The following is a 20,854-nucleotide window of genomic DNA, read 5'->3' on the forward strand; positions in this document are numbered from 1 at the left end:
ATTCTGGCTCAAAAAAGCACAACACCAAAAACCTTTACTCAAAAATATCTTAAGCAACTGAGGATTAATTACTCAAAGCTGGCTTTCTTTTTAACCTTTTTTCCTGGCCAAGGAGGGGTCAAGGAAAGCAAAGGAATAAGGGTGATCCTTAGGAGAACCACACATCTTGAAATCATCTGGCTCTGTGCTGACAGTGCAGAGCCTGCTTGGGATTCTCTCTCTCTCTCTCTCTCTCTCTCTCTCTCTCTCTCTCTCCCTCTCTCTCCCCGTCTCTCTCTCTCTCTCTCCCCGTCTCTCTCTCTCTGCCCCTCCTCTACTCTCTCCCTCTTTCTCTCAAAACATAAAAAAACTAAAAAATAAATAAATAAAACTAAAATATTAAAAAGTATAAGGATAACTTAAATTTTTAGTATGTAAAATGTTCTGTAGGTGCAAAGATTTGTTTAACTATTATGATCACTATTAGAAACAATGAGAAAATGAATCCCTATATAAATGGCAAAAATCATAGAATTTAACAGATAAAAAGGATCGTGAAGGTTAACAAATCCCAATTTCTTCAAGGTTCTGCCTTTCAGTCTCTCAGCTTCCTCTCTCTGCTGACTGTACTGGGGACAAAGAAAGAAAAACAAAGCAAAAAACAAATGTGGGTTCCAAGTAATCCTCTTAACCCCAATTTAATCAAGTATGGGTTCTTTTTTTATTGCCTATTTGCATCTGGAACATAATTACTAGCCAGAGCCTAATTTGAGAATGTTCATTATGAATGAAAGGTGTAATATCCTAGAACAGAATAGAATTCAGTTTATTCCTGGAACATTTGTAAAATTAAGTCAAGACACTGAAAGTGATAAGTAAGTTCTATCTAGTTTTCATCTCCAAGACCATGGATTTCAGTGACATTTTTATAACTGCGTACTTTGGGAAAATGAAAAAAAAATTAAATAATGAGCTTGTTGAATATTTTGCCCTCAGATGTATTAGTTTTAAAATGTAAACTGAGCAGTTTCGATCTGGATGAATGAAAGACTATGGAGACTTCTATAACATTACCTTAGGATTTACTTTATAGAGCATTTCTATTTCTATTCCTTCTTATACCTTGACAATATTGCTACTGTGACTCTTTCCTTTGTTTTAAAGAGGATAATATCAGGCTTCATTTTAATTTTGCACCAATTTTTTAAAGTACATTTACTTAATATTTCTCAGTCTCAAAAACTTTTATCATTAAGCTCAACCTTTATTTAAATCACCGACCTATTTGGTGAAGGCTACAAGAGAATTTATTTGCAAATGCCTTAGAAAATGACTAATTTACCTTTATTTCAGAAAGATCCATTGTAGACCTCCAACTGGATGTATTTGCCAGACCTCTTAAAATGGATCATAATTATGTCTTTATACATTTATCTGGGAAGCTATTATCTGAGGGTAATTATTCTTCCCAAATGCTTTTTTTTTTTTTTACTCAAACAGCCATGCTTCCAAAATATTTATTGAAAATGTAGCCAAGAAACAAAGATTTGGTGAAAATTTGTTTTAGCATGCTAATGAGGTTAAGAAAACAAGTATTTTAATTATTGTTATTAATTTTAAAAATCAGGAATGCAGAAAGCTTCTTTGTCCAAAGACATCCAAAAGCTTAGTTATCCAAAAGCATTTCCGAAAGTGAAATGGTCTGAACACCTGACAGATAGTTTTCTATTTTATCCAGTAAACTAAGTAAACTAACCAAGTACTAACTTAGGCAAATACTTGAGCATGTCATTTGCCTGCAAGATTCCCAAGCGCTGTCACCTCCATCAGGGCCATAGAGATTGTGATGAAGCCAGAAGAGGTGGGCACCTTCTAACCCCAGGCATCCATCTATTCCAGAATTTCTCCCATGTCTCTATGAGGGCCTATATTCCCAACACAATAGACTCTATGGAAGCCCCTGAGCAGCAGCGATTAGCTTCTCTCTGCCTCAGCCCCAAATGAGTTTTCCAACGCTGGAGAGGCAGCAGGATAGGGATGCCCACAGCCTCACCGAGTGACAGGTGATAGAGAAAATAAAAATAGATTATGTGTCATTATATACTATTCACTTTTATGGCTTTTACAGGTTGGATAGCTTGCATGTTGACAGAATTTTAGGTAATTTTACTCTAATATGTGTTAATAATGTAATACCCTAGCTTGCTACACATGTTTCATTACCACCTACAAAGCATTTAGGAAAGGCCAGTTACCTCCTACTTAGTAATTCTTTTCTAAATATTTGTGGTTACACTGGCAAAATTTTGAAATGTGCTGTTTATTTTTGCAGGAGCATGAGAACTGATTCAGGCACTTCAGGTATGGAACAAATTCCACTACATTTCTTTGTGATCTCTGGTATCCAGTAGTCAACCTTGGGTCCTGGAAGAAAGTAGTTATGAGCAAAGGAATCCAGCTAGATGTTTTGATGTGTCCCCTTTGCTCCATTCTGAGAGTCCCACCATGCAGGAACTATTCTTCAAAGCCTGTCCTCATGCTATCTTGCAAGTGGTAGGCATCACTGCACTTTTTCTGTGCTGGTAGAGTCAGTTTCCCAGTTCCCTGAATCCAGCTCACTGAGCATGAACCACTCCCAGGCTGCTCAGCAGGCAGAACCCAAACAATAGGGTCTTGTATCCTTGCTGGTTTGGAAGGAAAGTGGTCTACCACTAAATTTCTTGGTAAATCTACAATTGTATAGTCCTTACTTGTATCTGGGGCTCCGCTTTGCTGTCGGGTGATACTATTTAATGTTTTATTCAGCAGTTGTTTCTTTACATACTCTCGTGTCTGAGGATCTTTTAACTTCTTAGCAACAAGTTTTTAACATGGGGGTTGTCATATGGCACCAGTGGAGATCTGTCCCCTTGCTTGCTGCTGACCCACTTCTAAGTTACTGTTTAAGTTGAGGGGTGGATAGGCCTCAGCTCCAGTCATGCACATAAAAGAACATCATGGAGAGAAAAAAAAATACTTCTGCTTTAAAATCCAAGAATCCGTGAAGGCATTCTCAGTCACATTTGCAAGAGTCCTACAAAGAAGAGCAAACAACTAGAGGATAGTGTTTATATAAATGGGATTTTTGTCTGTAGACCTTACCACTGAGCTTTGGTGTCCAAAAGTACCAGATGAACTTCACTGAGATGTGAAGTTCCAATCTACAGTATTGAACCTGGGAACATTGTAGGGAAATGCCATTGTAGTTTATAAGAAAAATGCAAAATCTCCTTTGCAATATATAGAATTTTCACCTACCAATTTTTCCTTAAGTTGTATTTCAAAACGAAATCACAGTAAATTTATAGAAATTCTAGAGATGTCCAATAGCCAGATATTTTTGTCTTACTTTCTAAAAGCAAGGATAAATCTTGCAGCAGCCTTATTACTGATAATTAGTATGTTAGCATATGATTAGCACATAATTAGTACAATCACACATACAACATACATTCTGAAGCACTAGTTATTTATGCATTGGGAATTTATAATTAATGTAGGATATTGATACATTTATTTTCATTCCATATGTGACTGATTCTTTCACCTGTCTTCTGGCACAGGCTTAGTTTTGTTGAACTGAAGAAGCATTTGATCCTTATCTATTATATATGAGGCACCGTGGCAGACTCTGAGAGAGATTAAAAATACATAATAGGACATCACCTGGCCTCAAGAGATGAGCCCAAGTAACATAAAGTAAAATGTTATAGGTGCTTTCAGAGAAAAATGGAGAATATAGTTTTAGCTCAAGAGAGAAAATCATGAAAGAGTCTATGAAGGAAGCAGTCTTTGAGTTAGGAAAAGGGAAATAAGAATATCCTGGGTACAGGATACAGTAAGAGCAAAATTGAAGAATAAGTGTTGGGCATATTCAATTTAGGAATAGTGAGAGATGCAGCTGGAAAGCAAAGCAGGATCCAGATTATGGAAGTCTTGGGTCATCTAAGGAGTCTCGATAGTACAGACCTCCTTTTGGCAGGTAAGAGCCACTGAAAGACAAATAATGAAACGAGTGTTATGTTTTAGAACGATTACTCTGACTGCAATCTCTAAGAGAGCTGCAGCAGGCTACAGGTAGGAAATCATTATAATGGTCCAGGGTGAAATGTGTCAGTCTTGAACCTAGGGGGGGGAAAAAAGGATGTGAATATGCAGTTAACAAGATTTATTGGGCTGACTACTTGTGGGGACAAGAGAAAAAAACAAAAACAAAAAAAAACAACAACTGAGGATGACAGAGTTTGAGAGGCAACTTAACTAGGAGGTAATGAGTCCATGAAACAAGCTGGGAAAATGAATTACAGGAAATCTGGAAGGCAATGATGAAGAAACCAGCTATTAAATACTGCACCTGGAATCAAAAGCCCTAGGTTTGAGTTCTAACTGCACTTCCTCTGTTCCACGGATGTGTCATTTAATGTCTCTGGACCTCAGGCTTCTTCAGCTGCCAAATATGTGTGCATATGGGTGAGGAATTGAAGAGGGCATGGTTAGCTGTCCCAAGACCCTTTCAGCTGTTATGACTTTATAAGCTGACATGTTTATGGTCTTGGTGGCCCATCTTTGTAAATTTAGCAGGCAGCTTAAAATGGGGCTCTGAGAATCAGGAGCTAAGCAAAGGTAGAGCAAACATGCAGTGACGTTTGTCACACTCAGCTTGTTAAATCATGAGGATGGTACAATATACAAATTTGGCTTGCAGTTTTCACAAAGTATTAATTATTTTTCCTGGTTTTTTTTTTCATGTACTTTCTTATTCTTTCCACTTTTCTCTCCTGTCTTCCCATTTTTCCTTACTTAGGCTTGCATAGTATTTTGATTTTCCCTCTGCTTAGCATTTCTTTCCCCCTTTTTACAGTCCTCTAAATCACTTCTTTTTCCCCTTTCATACCCTTACTCACAGCACTTTTTACCCCAAGAAGAGCAAGGATTAGTAGAATCTTAATCCCTTGTTCCATTGAATTTAGACTAAATGTAGACTAAAAATGAGTCTGTGAATCTGATTTCTATTCTAGGCAGTAGCCGGAATAGTAACTGCTCCCCACTGCAATAAAACAAAACCCTGGTCCTATTAACCTGGTCAGATTCACATTCACCCAACTCCAGGCAATGCTACCTGAGGACCATGGTCTCTTATTCATGTCTCAAACCACTCAGCAGTTTGACAAAAGGACACTTTTTCTCCTTTCTGAGTAAGGCTTTGGGTAAAGTGGACTCTGAATGTACTGTTTTCATGAAAAGGCTGCAGGAAAGAGCCTAGGCTAACACTCTCTCTCAGGATCTGGGTCCATCTGTCCCTTTTCTTGACTTTTAATTTCTTACCTATCTAGGTTTTACTCACTTTAGCTCTGTTGATCTCTTTATGGTGAGCCCAAACTTAGGCTTACCTTTGATCCTATAGTATTTTCCCAAGATGGAAAGCAATCAGACAAAGGATAGACATCCAAGAAATAGAGAAGGAAAAACTGCTACCAAACACTGGGAATTTCCTCCCCATTTATATCCATCTTTCTTTTCCACTTTCCTCTTAACTATTGCAAATCAAATTCCTTGCAATCTTAAGCAGCCATGTTCATTCTGTTTATGAAACCCAGTCTAAAAAAGAGAAAGGATGGGAGGACCCTAACAAGGAAACTGTGAAATTTAACAATGGGGTCCATTGGGAAAAATAAAGACATTTTTAAATTTAAGACCAAATTGAGTTCTCTCTCCTGTGCTTTTCTCTCTTGCTTTTGGCTTTTTTTCTTTCTTCTTCACTTCCCCTCTCTAATGATCTCTATTTCACTTTCCTCACTATTTTTCTTTTCGCCCTCTGGCTCCCTCCACTCATGTCAAATCTTTTACTTCCCTCAAACTTGTGCCTCATCTGTCTCCCCCTTTCTCAGGGGAATGGATGTGAGGAAAGGAAAGTAAAACAGAAAAAGAAAAGGCCAATGGAAAAAAACATGTAAGACAACCTAAAGGTAATTTTTTACAATTATAAGTTGCTATAGATGATAAAGGACAGACATGACACTTTCACAAAAAGTTGTCAATAAATTGAATCTTTTGACATTGAATCTTATTGCTTCTATTGTAGTAACAATAGAGGTGGAATGGAATGTTGAGGGTTCATTGTAGTTTCTGCTCTAGAATCCTTCAAGTGTCAAAATGTAATGTCGCACAGGGATTAGGGGAGCTTCAGGTGAGGCACTAGAAGAATATTACTTGCTGCTGCTTTTACAAGTGATTCCATCATTCTCATCCCTATTCTTTCTCTTTGTTCCCTCCTCAAACTCTTTTCCAACCTTGGCAGGAACCACATGGCCATATCTCATCTGGGCTCTGATGTTGGAATTGAGGTGCCCACCCTTCTTTCCACTCTTCTGTGTCACTCTGCCACCACAGTCAGCTTAGCATTTGGGCACTTATTAATAGGAACTCACCCAGATGCACACCATGGGCCAGACGTAATGCACCAGAGGAAAACAGCGTAGCCAAAAGATAAAAGCCCATGCGCAATACCCCCTGGCCTCTCTGCACACTCCTTCGTCTAGGCCTGTTCTTTCATCATTTCTTTCCTCCCATAAGTGTGCTCTTAATATTGTTCTATGGTGGTGGTGGACAGTAAAGGAGGCACTCAGGGTGATGTGTGTTGGTACCTAGGGAGGGTCCCAACCCCTGTCATTTCTCAATATATTACAGCATTTAGAAAGAGAAATTCATTTAAAGATAACTCAATATTCTACAATGATCCCATCTTTTGACTGATATTTTCTATAATGATGAAATTTCAAACCCCAGGGTCTTATGAAGAGAGATCTGCAAATGCAAAGAAGGGCAAAAATAGTAATATACATACCATATTTAAATCTTGGCTTCCAAAATTTAAAAAGTGGCTCCCAGATATTTAAACTGTGAACTGCTGATATATAAGAAAAAGTAGATGATTAAAAAAATTTTTTTTAATTTTTTTTTTTTTTTTGAGAGAGAGAGAGAGAGAGAGGGAGAGAGACAAAGCATGAGCAGGGAGGGGCAGAAAGAGAAGGAGACACAGAATCCGAAGCAGGCTCCAGGCTCTGAGCTGTCAGCACAGAGTCCACATGGGGCTCAAACTCATGAGCTGTGAGATCATGACTTGAGCTGAAGTCAGACGCTTAACCGACTGATCCACCCAGGTGCCCCAGATGTTTTTTTTTAATGGTGAAAAATTTTGGGTACTAATCAAGACTTCATATTATCACAACTGAAAAAGTATGAAAGTTACTTGGCCCCTTATTTATAGTGAGCATATATTATGTGTATGTAAATATATATATGTGACTTATTTTAGGACTCAGACTAGGACAGATCAAGGACTTGCAAATAATTCAATGACACATCTATAAATTTTAAAGACTAAAGCCCATAATCTTAATCTTGGCATCTTGATTTATTAGATTCTTATATGAGTAGAAACAACCTTTAAAAATAAAAAATTTAAGAAATTATAAGAGGTTCCTTTAACATCACGTCAACCTCTAGATTTAAAAAATGAGATCTTATCTGTCCAAAGGATCTTTACTGTTAGATTAAGAAGAGAAGCTATATTAAAAATGCAATTTTACTTATTTCAATCACTTATTTTACTTATATTTAGTTTTTTAATGTTTTACACTTAACAGTAATAACTTTAAAAATATTTTGTGTTTTAGACCTTTGAATTGAACTGACTTTTCCATCTTTTTGGCAGATAAATACAAACTACTAAACTAAAAAATAAGAACAACTCAAGAAATAATAACCAACAGAAGAGAAAAACAAGGCAGTGTCTTCCATGTGGCAGAAATAAAGGCTACTACTAATCAATCATTAAGTATTTAAATCCATGCCAATCTAATTTCTTACATCTTGATTATTATAATAGGGGATATCAGTTTTAAAGGAAAGTAGAGAAACATACAGAACTATTAAGATTTTCAAATTATAAACTCAATTTTTATCTATAGGGCTTCTTTGCTTTGGAGTTATTGGTTAAATTTGTTATTCTCTTTGGTTTTACTTTTCTCACTTGGACATTAGCCCAACTCTGTGTTGTTTCTAACATTAAGCACTATGAGGTCCTTGAAGGGGGACCATGGTCTTTAAGTCTTTGTGTTCTAAGTGTTGAGCACATGGCCTGAGAGACAGTATTTGCTGAATCAATGAGTGCCACTTCCAAACAGGTTTTTTAAAACTCCTATACTTAAAAAAAAGAAAAAAGTTTATTTATTTTGAGAGAGAGAGAGAGAGAGTGCACACGCACAAATACACAACAGGGGAGGGGCACAGGAGAGGGCAAAAGAATCCCAAGCAGGCTCCATGCTATCAGCACAGGGCCCAATGTGGGGCTCAGTCGCATGAACCATGAGATCATGACCTGAGCTGAAATCAAGAGCTGGACGCTTAACCAGCTGAGTCATCCAGGCACCCCTAAAACTCCTATGCTTTTAAATATAGAAAAAGAATTACATACAGTCCCTATCCAAAGAATAGTTTGGATTTTTAAAAGCCACCACTTACTCCTTTTCAAAAAGCTGCCAGTCATTCTACAATGTGCTTTGCATGCTTTCTCAATCTTCACAATCTAAAGGGGTATTATTACTTTTCTCTTTTACAGATAGGTGGTGAAAGTGGAGCTTACCCAAGTTACTTGTTCAAAATCATGTAGCTAGGGAAAAAAGATACATACATAGAAGATCTCTCTCTCTCTCTCTCTCTCTCTCTCTCTCTCTCCCTCAAATTTCACACAAATTGTACTGGTATTTCTACTGTGTCCTGAGTTGCAACAAGGAATATGTCTCACCTCCATTTTCTCCTTCTTGTCCCACAGACAAATCTCTAGAACTATATGGTCCAGTATGGTAGCAACTGGGTCTATGTGGCCACTGAGCACTTGAAATGTGGCTAGTGCAACTGAGAAACTTAATTTTAAATTTCTTTTAATTTAATTAAATTTATATTTAAAAGCTGAAGCAGCATAGAATATTTTTTCATTAAACATAAATTTATTGTTTTGGTACGGCTACATTTTTTCACTTTAACTGTTGAAAATTTAGCACCTGAATTGAGATATATTTTCAGTATATGATATACATCAGATTTTGAAGACTTAGTACAAAAAAAATAAGAAAATATCTCAATAATTATATTCATTATGTGTTTAAACTACAGTATTTTGGATATATCAGGTTAAAACTTATAATTTCATGTTTCCTTTTACTTTCTTCATTAGCTACTAAATAATATCTCACAAAATTACATATGTGCTAACATTACATTTCTATTGGACAGGAAAATCCTCTTTCCATTCCCCTCGGCCCACAATCCCAGGGAATTACTCCTCCTCTTATCTTTGCTCCAGAGGTAAAAGGCATTTCTTTCCCATTTCCACAATCAAGAATGAAATAGAAGGGGTGCCTAGGTGGCTCAGTCAGTTGAGCATCTGACTTCGGCTCACGTCATGGTCTGACCAACGTGGGTTGGAGCCCCGCGTAAAGCTCTGTGTTGACAGCTCAGAGCCTGGATCCTGCTTCAGATTCTGCGTCTCTCTCTCTCTCTATGAGTTCATGACCTGAGCCGAAATCAAGACTCAGATGCTCAATCAACTGAGTCACCCAGGTGCCCCTAAATGTTTTCATTTAAATGAACCACTTTCCTTGTACCATTTGCAATTAACCACGCCCCCCCCCCCCCCCCAACTCCCATCCCAGCCTACTCTCACCCCTTACAACCACTGAATGGATTTTACCTTCTAAAGATTTGGATTTTTTGATGAGGAAAAAAGTTTGTAAATCCCAGATATCTGTTTCCACTGAGTTTTTGCAAATTCCTAGTTAGAATTACCTCCTTTATCTGATCTGTAATTTCCATCAGAAACTGTTCCTCTGACTGACTTCCTTGACCCTGTCTCATGGCAGGGGTATGTCTGCTTTGAACTGACACATCCATTAAAGAATCACACATATAATAAGACCTTATAATCACTTAGATGTTAGAAAAAAGATATCTAAGCTTGTCAGAGACTTCTGTCAGTTCAGGAATAAAAGTGAAGTGCAACTAATTTTGACTTTTGAAGGAGCTTTCTGCCTTCTAATTCTCAGCTGTATTAATTAAATGAGGGATTATTGGGGCGCCTGGGTGGCTCGGTCAGTTAAGCGTCCGACTTCGGCTCGGGTCATGATCTCACAGTCGTGAGTTCGAGTCCCACGTCGGGCTCTGTGCTGACAGCTCAGAGCCTGTAGCCTGTTTCAGATTCTGTGTCTCCCTCTCTCTCTGCCCCTCCCCTGTTCATGCTCTGTCTTTGTCTCAAAAATAAATAAACGTTTAAAAAATAAATAAATGAGGGATTATTATAGTAGTTAAAATCAACCATGAAGCATAGGAGGAGGTGGTAAAGAGCAAATAGTTTTCTTTTCCTTTTTCTTTTCTTTTTGCATTTGCCATACTCTCTCCCTTCTTCACCACACAGAGGACCACTTAGGAACAAAAACAATCATCTTTAGACAGAAGTTATTCCTAAAAAAGTTCTGACATGTTAAATTTGTAATGCTCATTAGAAATTCTAACGGCAATGTTGAGCCAACAGTTGAATACATGATTCTGGAGTTTGCAGCAGAAGTTCAGACTAGAGATCAATTTAAAATTGACAGTGTAGGGTCACCTGGGTGGCCCAGTCAGTTAAGTGTCTGACTTTGGCTCAGGTCATGATCTCAAAGTTTCTGAGTTTGAGCCCTGCATCAGGCACCGTGGAGCCTGCTTGGGATTCTCTCTCTCTCTCTCTCTCTCTCTCTCTCTCTCTCTCCATCTCTCTCTCCACCCCTCCCTCTCTTTCTCTCTCAACATAAATAAACTTAAAAAAAAATTGACAGTGTATAGATGGAATTTAAAGCCATGATATCAGATGAAATCATGTAGGGAGTGAACGATGAAGAATATGATAAGAAAAAGGACAAATGATTAATGCATTCAGTGTAGAACGCTGTTATAAGCACTTTACATATATATTCAGTCTTTACAACCACTGTCGTAGGTAGCTACTTTCATGATCCTTAATTTATAAATGAGGAAACTGAATCTCGGAGAAATTATTTTCTTTTGATCAAACGGTCAGCAAGTGGTAGAGCTGGGATTGAAAGCCAGGCAGAGAGGAAGTAAACACTGAATGTTAGAATCTTGGGACACTCCAATTTTAAGCATTCAGGGAGATAAAGAACCAGCAAAGGAGATGAGGAGGAGGTTCCAGTGGGTAGGAAGAGAAGCTCTTTTCAAGAGCCCAGAGGATAAAATGGAGAAAATGCTCAGTGGCATCCAATGCTGCTGGCAAGTCAAAGAAGATGAGAACCAAACATTAACCTTTGCATTTAACAAAGTGGCTCTAATTAATGACTTTGACAAAGGTTATTTTGAAGCAGTGGTGGAGTTAAAGCTCAGAGTCAGTCCAAGAGAGGATAAAAGAGGCATTTAAGTTCAACTCTGGAGTTCAGCACAGATAACATCCCATTCCCAGTCATAGATATTCACATATAGATATGAATTAAAGCAGCAGCGAAGATTTGTTGTACAGACAAAATAGAGATTTGATTGGGAGCTTAGTGAGGAAAAGATATGGGAAATTTTTATAGCTATTTTCAAGGAGAACAAACTTGATTTCCTTTCTCTTGGCATTAAGTCTTGATCTTTCCTTCATTTAAAAAATTTCCAAGGGGTTGGCTCAGTCGGTTAAGTGTCTCATTCTTGATTTCCGCTCAGGTCAAGATCTCATGGTTCGTGGGTTTGAGCCTCATATGGGGCTCTGTGCTGACGGTGCAGAGCCTGTTTGGGATTTCTCTATCCCTCTCTCTCTCTCAAAATAAATAAATTAAAATAAATTTTTTCAAAGCTCCGAATTTGTCTACCTCCTCTCTTCAAAATAAAATTTTTCCAGGACCATGTTTTATGTGTCTACTCATCCCCAGCCTGGCACAGAACCATCCAAGTAAGGTACAAATGAAAGTGTGATAAATGACTCACATCCTAAATACTGAATATCTTACCCTGATGTTATGGTTGATACTTGTTGTTCCCATAATAAGCCCATACTTTTCTTTGCATACTTCACCTATTTAAATTGATAAACGTTTTTTACTCATCTTTTTAAAGTCATGTACAAGACCTTGGTTTTTCTATTATTGAAGGTATTTTCATAATAGTTTATTCTCTATTCCTTTCTTTGTCACCCATCATTACACAGTATAAGACTTTACCTTTGAGTCCACAGAACACTTTATTTTCATTTACCATACTTTCCTAATGTATTTTATCTATATGGGATTGTCTTGTCCCTCTCCCAAGCTGCCTGTTAATTCCTCCCGGATGAGAACTGTCACATTTTAATTCCTTACAGTACAGCAAGTATCAGCATATATTTTTTGAATTAATGTGTGAATAGTAAAGCTATTTGAGTTGAATGATACTGACCTGTACTAAATAATACTGCCGCTAACCTTAGACAGTGGGACCTCTCATTCCGCATGGCAACAACTGCATAATGCTTTTAGCTTAGAGACATAATTTTTTTAGCTAGATGAAAGGTGAAGAAACACATCAAAATAATAACTAAACACAAGGAAATTCAAAAACTTCAGGGCTTGTTGGTTTGCTTTCTTTAACTTTTTAAATATTTATTTTTGAGAGAGAACAGAGAGAGTGTGCACGCAAATTCACGGGGTGGCAGGGAGGGGCAGAGAGAGAGAGGGAGATACAGAATCCAAAGCAGGCTCCAGGCTCCAAGCTGTCAGCACAGAACCTGATGTGGGGCTCCAATCCACAGACCATGAGATCATGACCTGAGCTGAAGTCAGATGCTTAACCAACTGAGCCACCCAGGCACCCCTGTTGGTTTGCTTTTTTTTGGCTATTTTATACTTTTTAAATATATGTAGTTAATAATGAACTCACCTACTAATTGCTTATTTCATAACATACATGAATCAATGAGTATTCTTTTAGTTTACATATTTCTGATCTCTGGTTCATACAATTATAGAGATTAGGCTGCTAACTCAGTTATGGAAACCGCTTTAACTAGTGCCTAGAGGTAAGAAAACCAGAGGGATATTGATTATAACCTTTAGTTAAGGATTTCCCATATAATGGTGAATGGTAGAATCTTGAAAACTGAGATTTCAGATCTGTTGCAAATGTCTGAAATGAATTATTAACATATTTCCTCAAGACTTTAATGAAATAAAATAGTATAACATTATATTACATAAACATATAATAGAGGCTGTTGGCAGATGCCAAAATAAGGAAGGCAGAAGGGTATTTGCTGCCGTTACTTTCCACTGTACACTTGACTTTACAGTTTGCCTTTTACTACTTCACCCAAAATACTTAGTTACAAATTTGCCAGAGTAATTCGGTGGGTGAACTTCCCTATGATAAGAATGAATGACTCTTTTGAGGTTTTAAACCACAGATTACCCATTTCATTCTTTTTTAAGGATGAATACTATATTTTCTAACCCCCTAAGCCATCCATGTTACATTCCATATACAGAGGCTACCAGAATTTTAAATCTAAAACCAAACAAACAAAACCCGGAAACAAGAAACATATTACAGATGAGAAAATTTAGGCCCAGGAATCTTGTCATGTACCCAGAAGTAGTTATCATCAAATCACAGAACTAGTTATCATCAAAACTACAACTCAAATAGAATCACCTTACCTCCACTTTCTATACCTTTTCTTCTTCTTCTTCTTCTTCTTCTTCTTCTTCTTCTTCTTCTTCTTCTTCTTCACACAAGGATAGTAATTTGAATGATTTGGGGATTCTGGGAATGTAATATTTAGCAGAGAATACATTTTTTTTTTAATCTGCCATTGGGTCCACCCTCTTTTAAAACGAAAATACCGTTAGGAAGTAAAAATAATATTTGGAAAGCACTTTAGAAAGGTATTTCCCCATATTTTGAGATCAGTAGCTTCTCTCTCACACAGATAGTGATCGCCATTCTATTAGGGTGGGGTCCTGTGACAGAGGAGTCCAAGCAGCTGGTGAAGCAAGGCTAGGTAGCTGGAGGGTTCATTTGGGCGGTGGTGTTTTGTAAACCTGCTTGGGGCCAGGCAATTGGAAGATATGGGTAAAGAGTGACTATCTTCCTAAGGGGCCATTTCTCTGAACAGGTAGATCAGTGGTTCTTAACTGTAGGTGATTTTGCCACCAGGGACCTTTGACAACGTCTAGAGACATTTTGCTGGTCACCAATGGGGGTAGTGGTACTACTGGCACCCAATAGGGAGAGACCAGGGATGCTGCTAAACATCCTACAATGCACCGAACAGCCCCCATGACAAATTAGCTGGTCCAAATTCAGTAGCGCTAAGAATGGGAAACCCTGTGCCAGAGGAAGAAAAACTCATCGAGGAGCTTAGAGGAAGCTTCTTGAATTATTATTTACTTTACGCATTTAAGAGAAAATAGGTCACATACACGCCTTTTTTAATTTCCTTTTTGGATGTAGGAGTCCTGGAGACTTTTTGTGGATTTCCTTGCACTGCATACGGGGTGGCCCAGGTAACTAAGTGCATTCACTCGAGTTTTGTGAAACAGCTGTGGCCCTTCTTCCTTTCCGTTTTTCAGAACTCGGTCCTAGCTGCTAGCTTTTTGGAGTTTTCTGCCGTAACAGAGAATTCTGTGGGACGCTACACATATCCAGGTGTTTAAGTATGTCATGGTTCTTTAAACAAATGTTAGATTGTGTGACGTGCCTCACAGAACACTGGAGTTGCCTCAACGGGAATCAGATCTTCTTCAGGAGCTGACTGACGGGCAGTCAGGGAGACTAAGGTCAAGGGCTCTCCCGACTACAGCCCGCGTCGGACTAAGTCTCAGGGAAATCTCACGTCCCCACACGGCCCGGCCGGGCGGCTCAACCTCAAAGCGGTCGCCTCCCGCGGACGAGCAAAAAGCAGCTCGCGTCTCACTTAGAGGCGCGCAAGTGCGCGCGACCCACGGCTCGGGGCTGCGGGGCGGACCAACGAGTGGGCCCTCCCTCCACGCCGGCGCGGGATTGGGCGAACCGCGCCAGCCTCCCGGCCTAGCAGCGGGCGGGGCGCGCCGAGGAGGGAACTGGGATAGGCGCGCCCGCTGCGCCAGCGTCCCGGGGGCGCGTGCGCGGTCTCGCGGCGGCCGCGGGGGCCGGTCTCGCGCGGTCTCGAGGCGGAGTTGCTGGCGGCGGTGGCGGCGGTGACGGCGGCGACTGGCGGTGGGGCGCAGGCGGGGTCTAAGGATTGTGAGGTGGGGAATCGGGAGTTTCTGGGTTCTTTATCCGGTATTTTAAGTGCCGCAGGGGAGCTGTCGTTTGTGCAGTGTGTGGGAGCGGCCGGGGCGGGAGGATCGCCGGCCGCCGTGGCGCAGAGGTAAGAGGACCAGCGGCGGCTCTGTGTGGAGATCTTAATCAACAGGTCCCCGGGAGCGCGTCGGGGGAGGGGCGGCGGGGCTTGTCCCCTCCCCCACCCGCCGCTCGCACTGCCCGGGCGGGACCGGCGGCTGCTCTGCTGGCGTCTCCAGGCGGCGGGAGCCGCGGGCTGGCGGCGCAGGGCGTGAGCCCAACCTTTGTCCCCCGGGGGGAACGCTGGCAGGCCCTGCCCGCTCCCTCTGCCTTGGCGTGGGACCACCCTGGCGGGGGCTCCTGCCTGCTCGGCCCGAAACGCCGGAGGCACAGCAGGGAGTCCCCTCTTCTCTGCGCCCCCGCTCCCGAGTTCGCGACTCCTGGGACTCCCCCTAAAGCGGGAAGGGGAGATCGGCGGGGCGAACACTTTCCTTTAGAAGACGGAATGTAGTCAGCGTTCCTCTGCCTGACTCAGCTCCTGGTATTCGGCTGCTCTTTGCGTTCTTTAAACAAATAAACAGTTCCTACTTCCTTGTGTCCACTTTTAAAGAAAACCCTAATCTCGTTAATGGTTTCTGATAATTTACTTCAAGTTTGCAAGGTGAACTTTGAAGCCTGTAAATTGTTGTAACCTTCATTTAATGAAAGACGCTTTAAATAATCTTTGGTGCAAATTATGTAACTTCCTAATAATAATAACAACTCACCTTCTGTTTAGTTGATTGGCATACAGTAATGTGTACGGAATTTAGGTTTCGGTCGGAAGGTTTTTCTTGGCAGTGGCGCTAAAATTAAAATCTGATAGCTAGGTTTTTAGAAGTATGTAAGTGTGTGTTTTATCTCCGTGCTTGTTTAGAATTGTAAGAATTTAGATTTGGAAAGCCCATAGAACAGGACTTTTGAAATACTGATTTTCCTGACGAGGTAAAAGGTGTTAATATTTCTGATTTTTAAAAAAGTAATCTCATGCTTTAATAATAGTATCCTAATTATGCCTTTGGAATATACCAGAAGTTAATAACCTATTAAATTCTGCAGTAGGAGCAAATGACATGTGGTTATTGGTGTCTTTGATGTTTAAATATTGGTGGTAATGAAATTGTTAAGTAAGCTTTTTTTGAATTATGAACTACTGTGTGTGTGCGTGTGTGGTTTTTTTTTTTTTTTTTCACTAGGTCCCTGTGGACATGGCATAATAAACTTTAAAAGGCTCTTTAAACTATTGTAGTAGGCTGAAGCTATTAAATTATAATGTAAGATCTTTATAGATGAACAGGCAAAAATACGAAAAGCAATTCATTATTTTATCTTTTTTAAAAAAATAATTTTTATCATGTATCTAAATGACTTTTGGTAGACAGACCTGAACTTGACAAGTAAAGGTGGACTCATTAATAATATTAACTTGATTTAGAATATTAAAATGGGAGAATTTTATCTGAGGGTGACCCAAGTCAGTATGGTGGGTTTTGCGGTTTATATGCTCTTTCTAAATTATGATCTTGATTAAAAAGTTCATCACAAACCAGGAAACTTGGTCCATTTTATGTATCAATATACTAAGATGTTCTGTTTCTCTGATAGTTTCTGATTTCAGGGTGTCTGAGAAAAAATAGTTTCTCAACATAGATTCTTTATAATTCTTGATTATATATTTATTGAATCATAGAATTCTTGAGTTGGAAATAATCTTAGTGTTGTATAGCTTAACGTCTTCATTTTCTAGGAAAAGGAAAGTGAGGTTTATAGAGTTAAGGAGTCCATAGTTTGACTGCTTATTAGTGGCAAAGTTGAGACTAAATGCTGAATACTTGTCTCCAGATTCCAAGTACAGTGCTCTTTTCACTATATACTATTGTTAGATAAACAAACCAGTAAACTATTCTTCTCAAAATCGTATATGTTGCTAGCACGATTGAATCTTCCTGCATTTCTTTTCTTTTTTTAAATAACCACTGAATGCAGTTACTTCACTGCTTTCAGTTTTTCAATTATTTTGTTTTCAGATTTTCAGTATTTTAAACAATGTTTAGTGAATATCTTTGTGCATGTTCCCTCAAGCACATGTATGAGGGTTTCCCTAGAAAGTATACCTACCTGTAGGTGGAATTGCTGGGCCATAGGTTGATGCGCATTTTCAGCTTTGCTAGCTGCTATCACATTATCCTCTAAAGTTGTAACAATTTGCATTACTGCCAACAATGTACACGTCATCCTTGCCCGCACTTGGAATTGTTAGGTGGCATGGTCAGATAATTAATTTTATGCCAATCTGATAAATGATGTTTTGTTTTCTTTGTTTTAAAAAGATTTTAACTTTATTTTTAATTTACATGAAATGAAATTAATGCTTTTTCTTGGACATTTGTTTTGACAAATGCATAGAGCTGTGTGACTACCAAAATCGGGTACAGATCCAGCACCCAAAATTCCCTTAAGCTGCTCTTCTGTAATCAACCCTTCTTTCACCTGTAACCCTTGGCAATTAATGACCTGTTGTCTTCCCCTGGAGTGTGTCTTTTCTAGACTATCATATAAACGGAATCAATTAGTATTTATTTAGCCTTTTGAGTCTTGTTTCTTTCATTTAGCATAATACAGTGGGTATTCATTCATGTTGTGAGGCTATCAGCAGTTCCTTCTGTTTTACTGCTGAATGTAGTATTCCATTGTATGGATTTACCACAGTTAGCTTATTTGCCAGTTGAAGGATATTTGAGTTAGTTTTTTAAATTAAAAAGATTTTTTTAACCATGAAAAAGCTGCTATAAATCTCTAGGAACAGTTTTTGTGTGAACATAAGTCTTCCTTTCTGGGTCATATGGTAAGTGTGTGTTTAAACTTAAAAACCGGTGTGTGGTAGGCAGAATAATGGCCCACAAAGATAGCTTAATCCCTAGAACCTGTGAATAAATTAGGTTACGTGGTAAAGGCAAAATAAAGTTGCAGTGGAATTAAGGTTGCTAATCAGTTGACTTTAAAATTGGGAGGTTATCCTGGATTGTCTAGGTAGATCCGATGTATCATGAAAGTGCTTTTTAAAAGGGAAAGAGAGAAGCAGTATAGTAAGGAAAAAAAAAGATGTAAAACAGAAGCAGCACCAGAGGGATAGATGAAGAGTTCTTGGTTTTGAGGATGGAGAGAGGAGTCAGTGATAAACTAAAGGAATGTGGTCTTTAGAAGTTGGAAAAGGCTAGGAAATGGATTAACAGAACACAGCTTTGCCAGCATTCTTGATTATAGCCCAGGGAGACCTATCTCAGATTTTTAACGAAAAGAACTGGAAAATAATAAATTTGTGTTGTTTTAAACCACTAAATCTTTGGTAATTTGTTACACAGCATACTTTTCCAAAGAGCCTGAACCACTTTGTATTCCTACCAGCAATGTGTGAAGAATGTTCCAGTTACTTTACATCCTCATCACTATGTATGGTCAGATTTTTTACCTTTACATTCTGATAGGTTTGTAGCCTTATCTCATTGTGGTTTTTATTTGCATTTTCTTGTGACTAATATGTTGAACATCTTTTCATATGCTTATTTACCATCTGTGTATCTTCTGGTGAAGCAAAATCTTTTGCCCATTTTAAAATTGTATTTTCTTGGGCACATGGGTGGCTCAGTTGGTTGAGCATCTGATTTCAGCTCAGGTTGTGATCTCTCAGTTCGTGAGTTCCAGCCCCACATCGGGCTCACTGTTGTCAGCCCGTCAACGCAGAGCCGGCTTCAGATCCGCTGTTCCCCTCTGGCCCTATCCTGATTGCACTGTCCCCAAATTGGATTTTCTTAATGATGAGTTTTGAGTTTTTCATGGTCCTTTGTCAAACAGGTGATTTGCAGTGATTTTCTGCCAGTTTGTGGCTTGCCTTTTCCATTCTCATAACCGTGCTTTTTGAAAACAGGTTTTACATTTTGATGAAGTGCAAAGTATCAGTATTTGTGTGTGTGTATGTGTATCTCCTGGCATTATATATAAGCACTCTGTCTAACCCAACGTCACAAAGGTTTTTCCTGTTTACAAGTTTTATAGTTTTATGTATATTAAATTTAGATCTGTTTTCCTTTTTGAGTTAATTTTTACATAAAGAGAATTTAGGGTTGAGTTTCATTTATTTGTCCAGTTGTTCCATGACCATTTGTTGAAAAGACTATATCCTTTCTCCATTGAATTGCCTTTGTCTCTTGGTCAAAAAACATTTGACTACATTTTTATGGGCCTATTTCTAGACTCTTGTGTTTCATTGATCTGTTTGTCTATCCTTTACCAATATCACAATGTCTTGATTACTATAGTTTTAAAACAAATCTTGAAATCAGGTAATGTGAGTTCTTCCATATTTATTCATTTTTAAAAATTGTTTTAGTTATTTTAGTTCTTTTGCCTTTCCATATAAATGTTAGGATCCTCTTGTTAATATCCACACAAAAAAAAATGCTAGGATTTTGATTGGGATTGTGTTTTATAGATAAACAAGGATGATTGACATCTTAACAAAATTGAGTTTTTCCAGTAAGAACATAGTATTTTTCTCCATTTACCTAGGTCTTCCTTTCATGTATGTTTTGTAGTTTTCAACATATAAATTTTGTAGGTACTTGATTAAATCTATACTTAAGTATTTCAATTTTTTGGTCCTATTATAAATGATTTTTTAAAAAAGCATGGGTTCTAATTGACCATTGCTAGTATATAGAAATATAATAGATTTTTTTTGTATTGACTTTGTACCCTCAGTTTTTACCAGACTCGTTCATTAGTTCTAGGGGTGTTTGTTTGTTTTTTGGTGGATTTCCTGGGGTTTTCTAAGTAGACAGTCATGTCATCTGTGAATAAAGAACTGTTTCTTTCTAATCTGATGCCTTTTCTTTTTTTGATTTATTGCACTTACTGCACATCTCACATTCTAATGAGATGTTTGAATAGGAGTGATGAAAGGAAACATCTTTGCTTTGTTTACAGTCTTAAAGGGAGATCATTCAGTCTTTCACCTTTAAATATGATGTTAGCTGTAGATAATTTCATAGATTCTCTAAATCAAGTTAAGGAAATTTTCCCTGAGGTTGCCTGGGGTTTTTTCATGAGTAGATGTTGAATTTTGTCAAATGCCTTTTCTGTATCTGTTGACGTAATCATGTGGGTATCTTTTCTGAAATCTGTTAATATGGTGACTTACACTAAGCAATTTTCAAATGTTGAACTAGCCTTGCATATTTCTAGGAAAGCTCTGGAGTTGTTTCAAATAAAAGTAATTTTGGGTTATTTTTCTTTGACTTGTATACATTAGCATTTATTCTTAACAATGAAGAAGGAAACTGAATATAAGATTTTGTGAGAGGGGTGCCTGGGTGGCTCAGTCAGTTGAGTGTCGGACTTCGGCTCAGGTCATGATCTCGCGGTCTGTGAGTTCAAGCCCCATGTCCGGGCTCTGTGCTGACAGCTCAGAGCCTGGAGC

General features: G+C 38.6%; 2 protein-coding genes across 11 annotated transcripts in view; both read left to right on the plus strand.

Moving 5' to 3' along the window:
• Positions 1-7,848, plus strand: part of GARIN2 (golgi associated RAB2 interactor family member 2) — a 34,401-nt gene extending 26,553 nt beyond the window's left edge. For 2 of the 7 annotated variants that reach the window (XR_008417232.1, XR_008417233.1), the window contains 3 exons: positions 2,312-2,340; positions 4,823-5,984; positions 7,733-7,848. Coding sequence is in view for 3 of the 7 variants with exons in the window: in XM_019451509.2 (XP_019307054.1) it covers positions 2,312-2,340; positions 7,733-7,755 (52 nt within the window). In the remaining 4 variants the exon portion in view is untranslated. Of the gene's footprint in view, positions 1-2,311; positions 2,341-3,581; positions 3,925-4,822; positions 5,985-7,732 lie in introns of those variants that run through there. The other 5 variants (XR_008417234.1, XR_008417235.1, XM_019451513.2 and 2 more) reach the window with 5 other exon arrangements.
• A 7,349-nt stretch (positions 7,849-15,197) lies between these two features.
• The window catches only part of PALS1 (protein associated with LIN7 1, MAGUK p55 family member), a 93,733-nt gene continuing 88,076 nt past the window's right edge, over positions 15,198-20,854 (plus strand). For 2 of the 4 annotated variants that reach the window (XM_019451496.2, XM_019451499.2), the window contains exon 1: positions 15,315-15,427. The gene's annotated coding sequence lies outside the window, so the exon portion shown is untranslated. The other 2 variants (XM_019451498.2, XM_019451497.2) reach the window with 2 other exon arrangements.

Source organism: Panthera pardus, unplaced genomic scaffold, assembly GCF_024362965.1.
Source record: "Panthera pardus isolate Hobbes unplaced genomic scaffold, ASM2436296v1 HiC_scaffold_24, whole genome shotgun sequence".
NCBI classification, from domain to species: domain Eukaryota; kingdom Metazoa; phylum Chordata; class Mammalia; order Carnivora; family Felidae; genus Panthera; species Panthera pardus.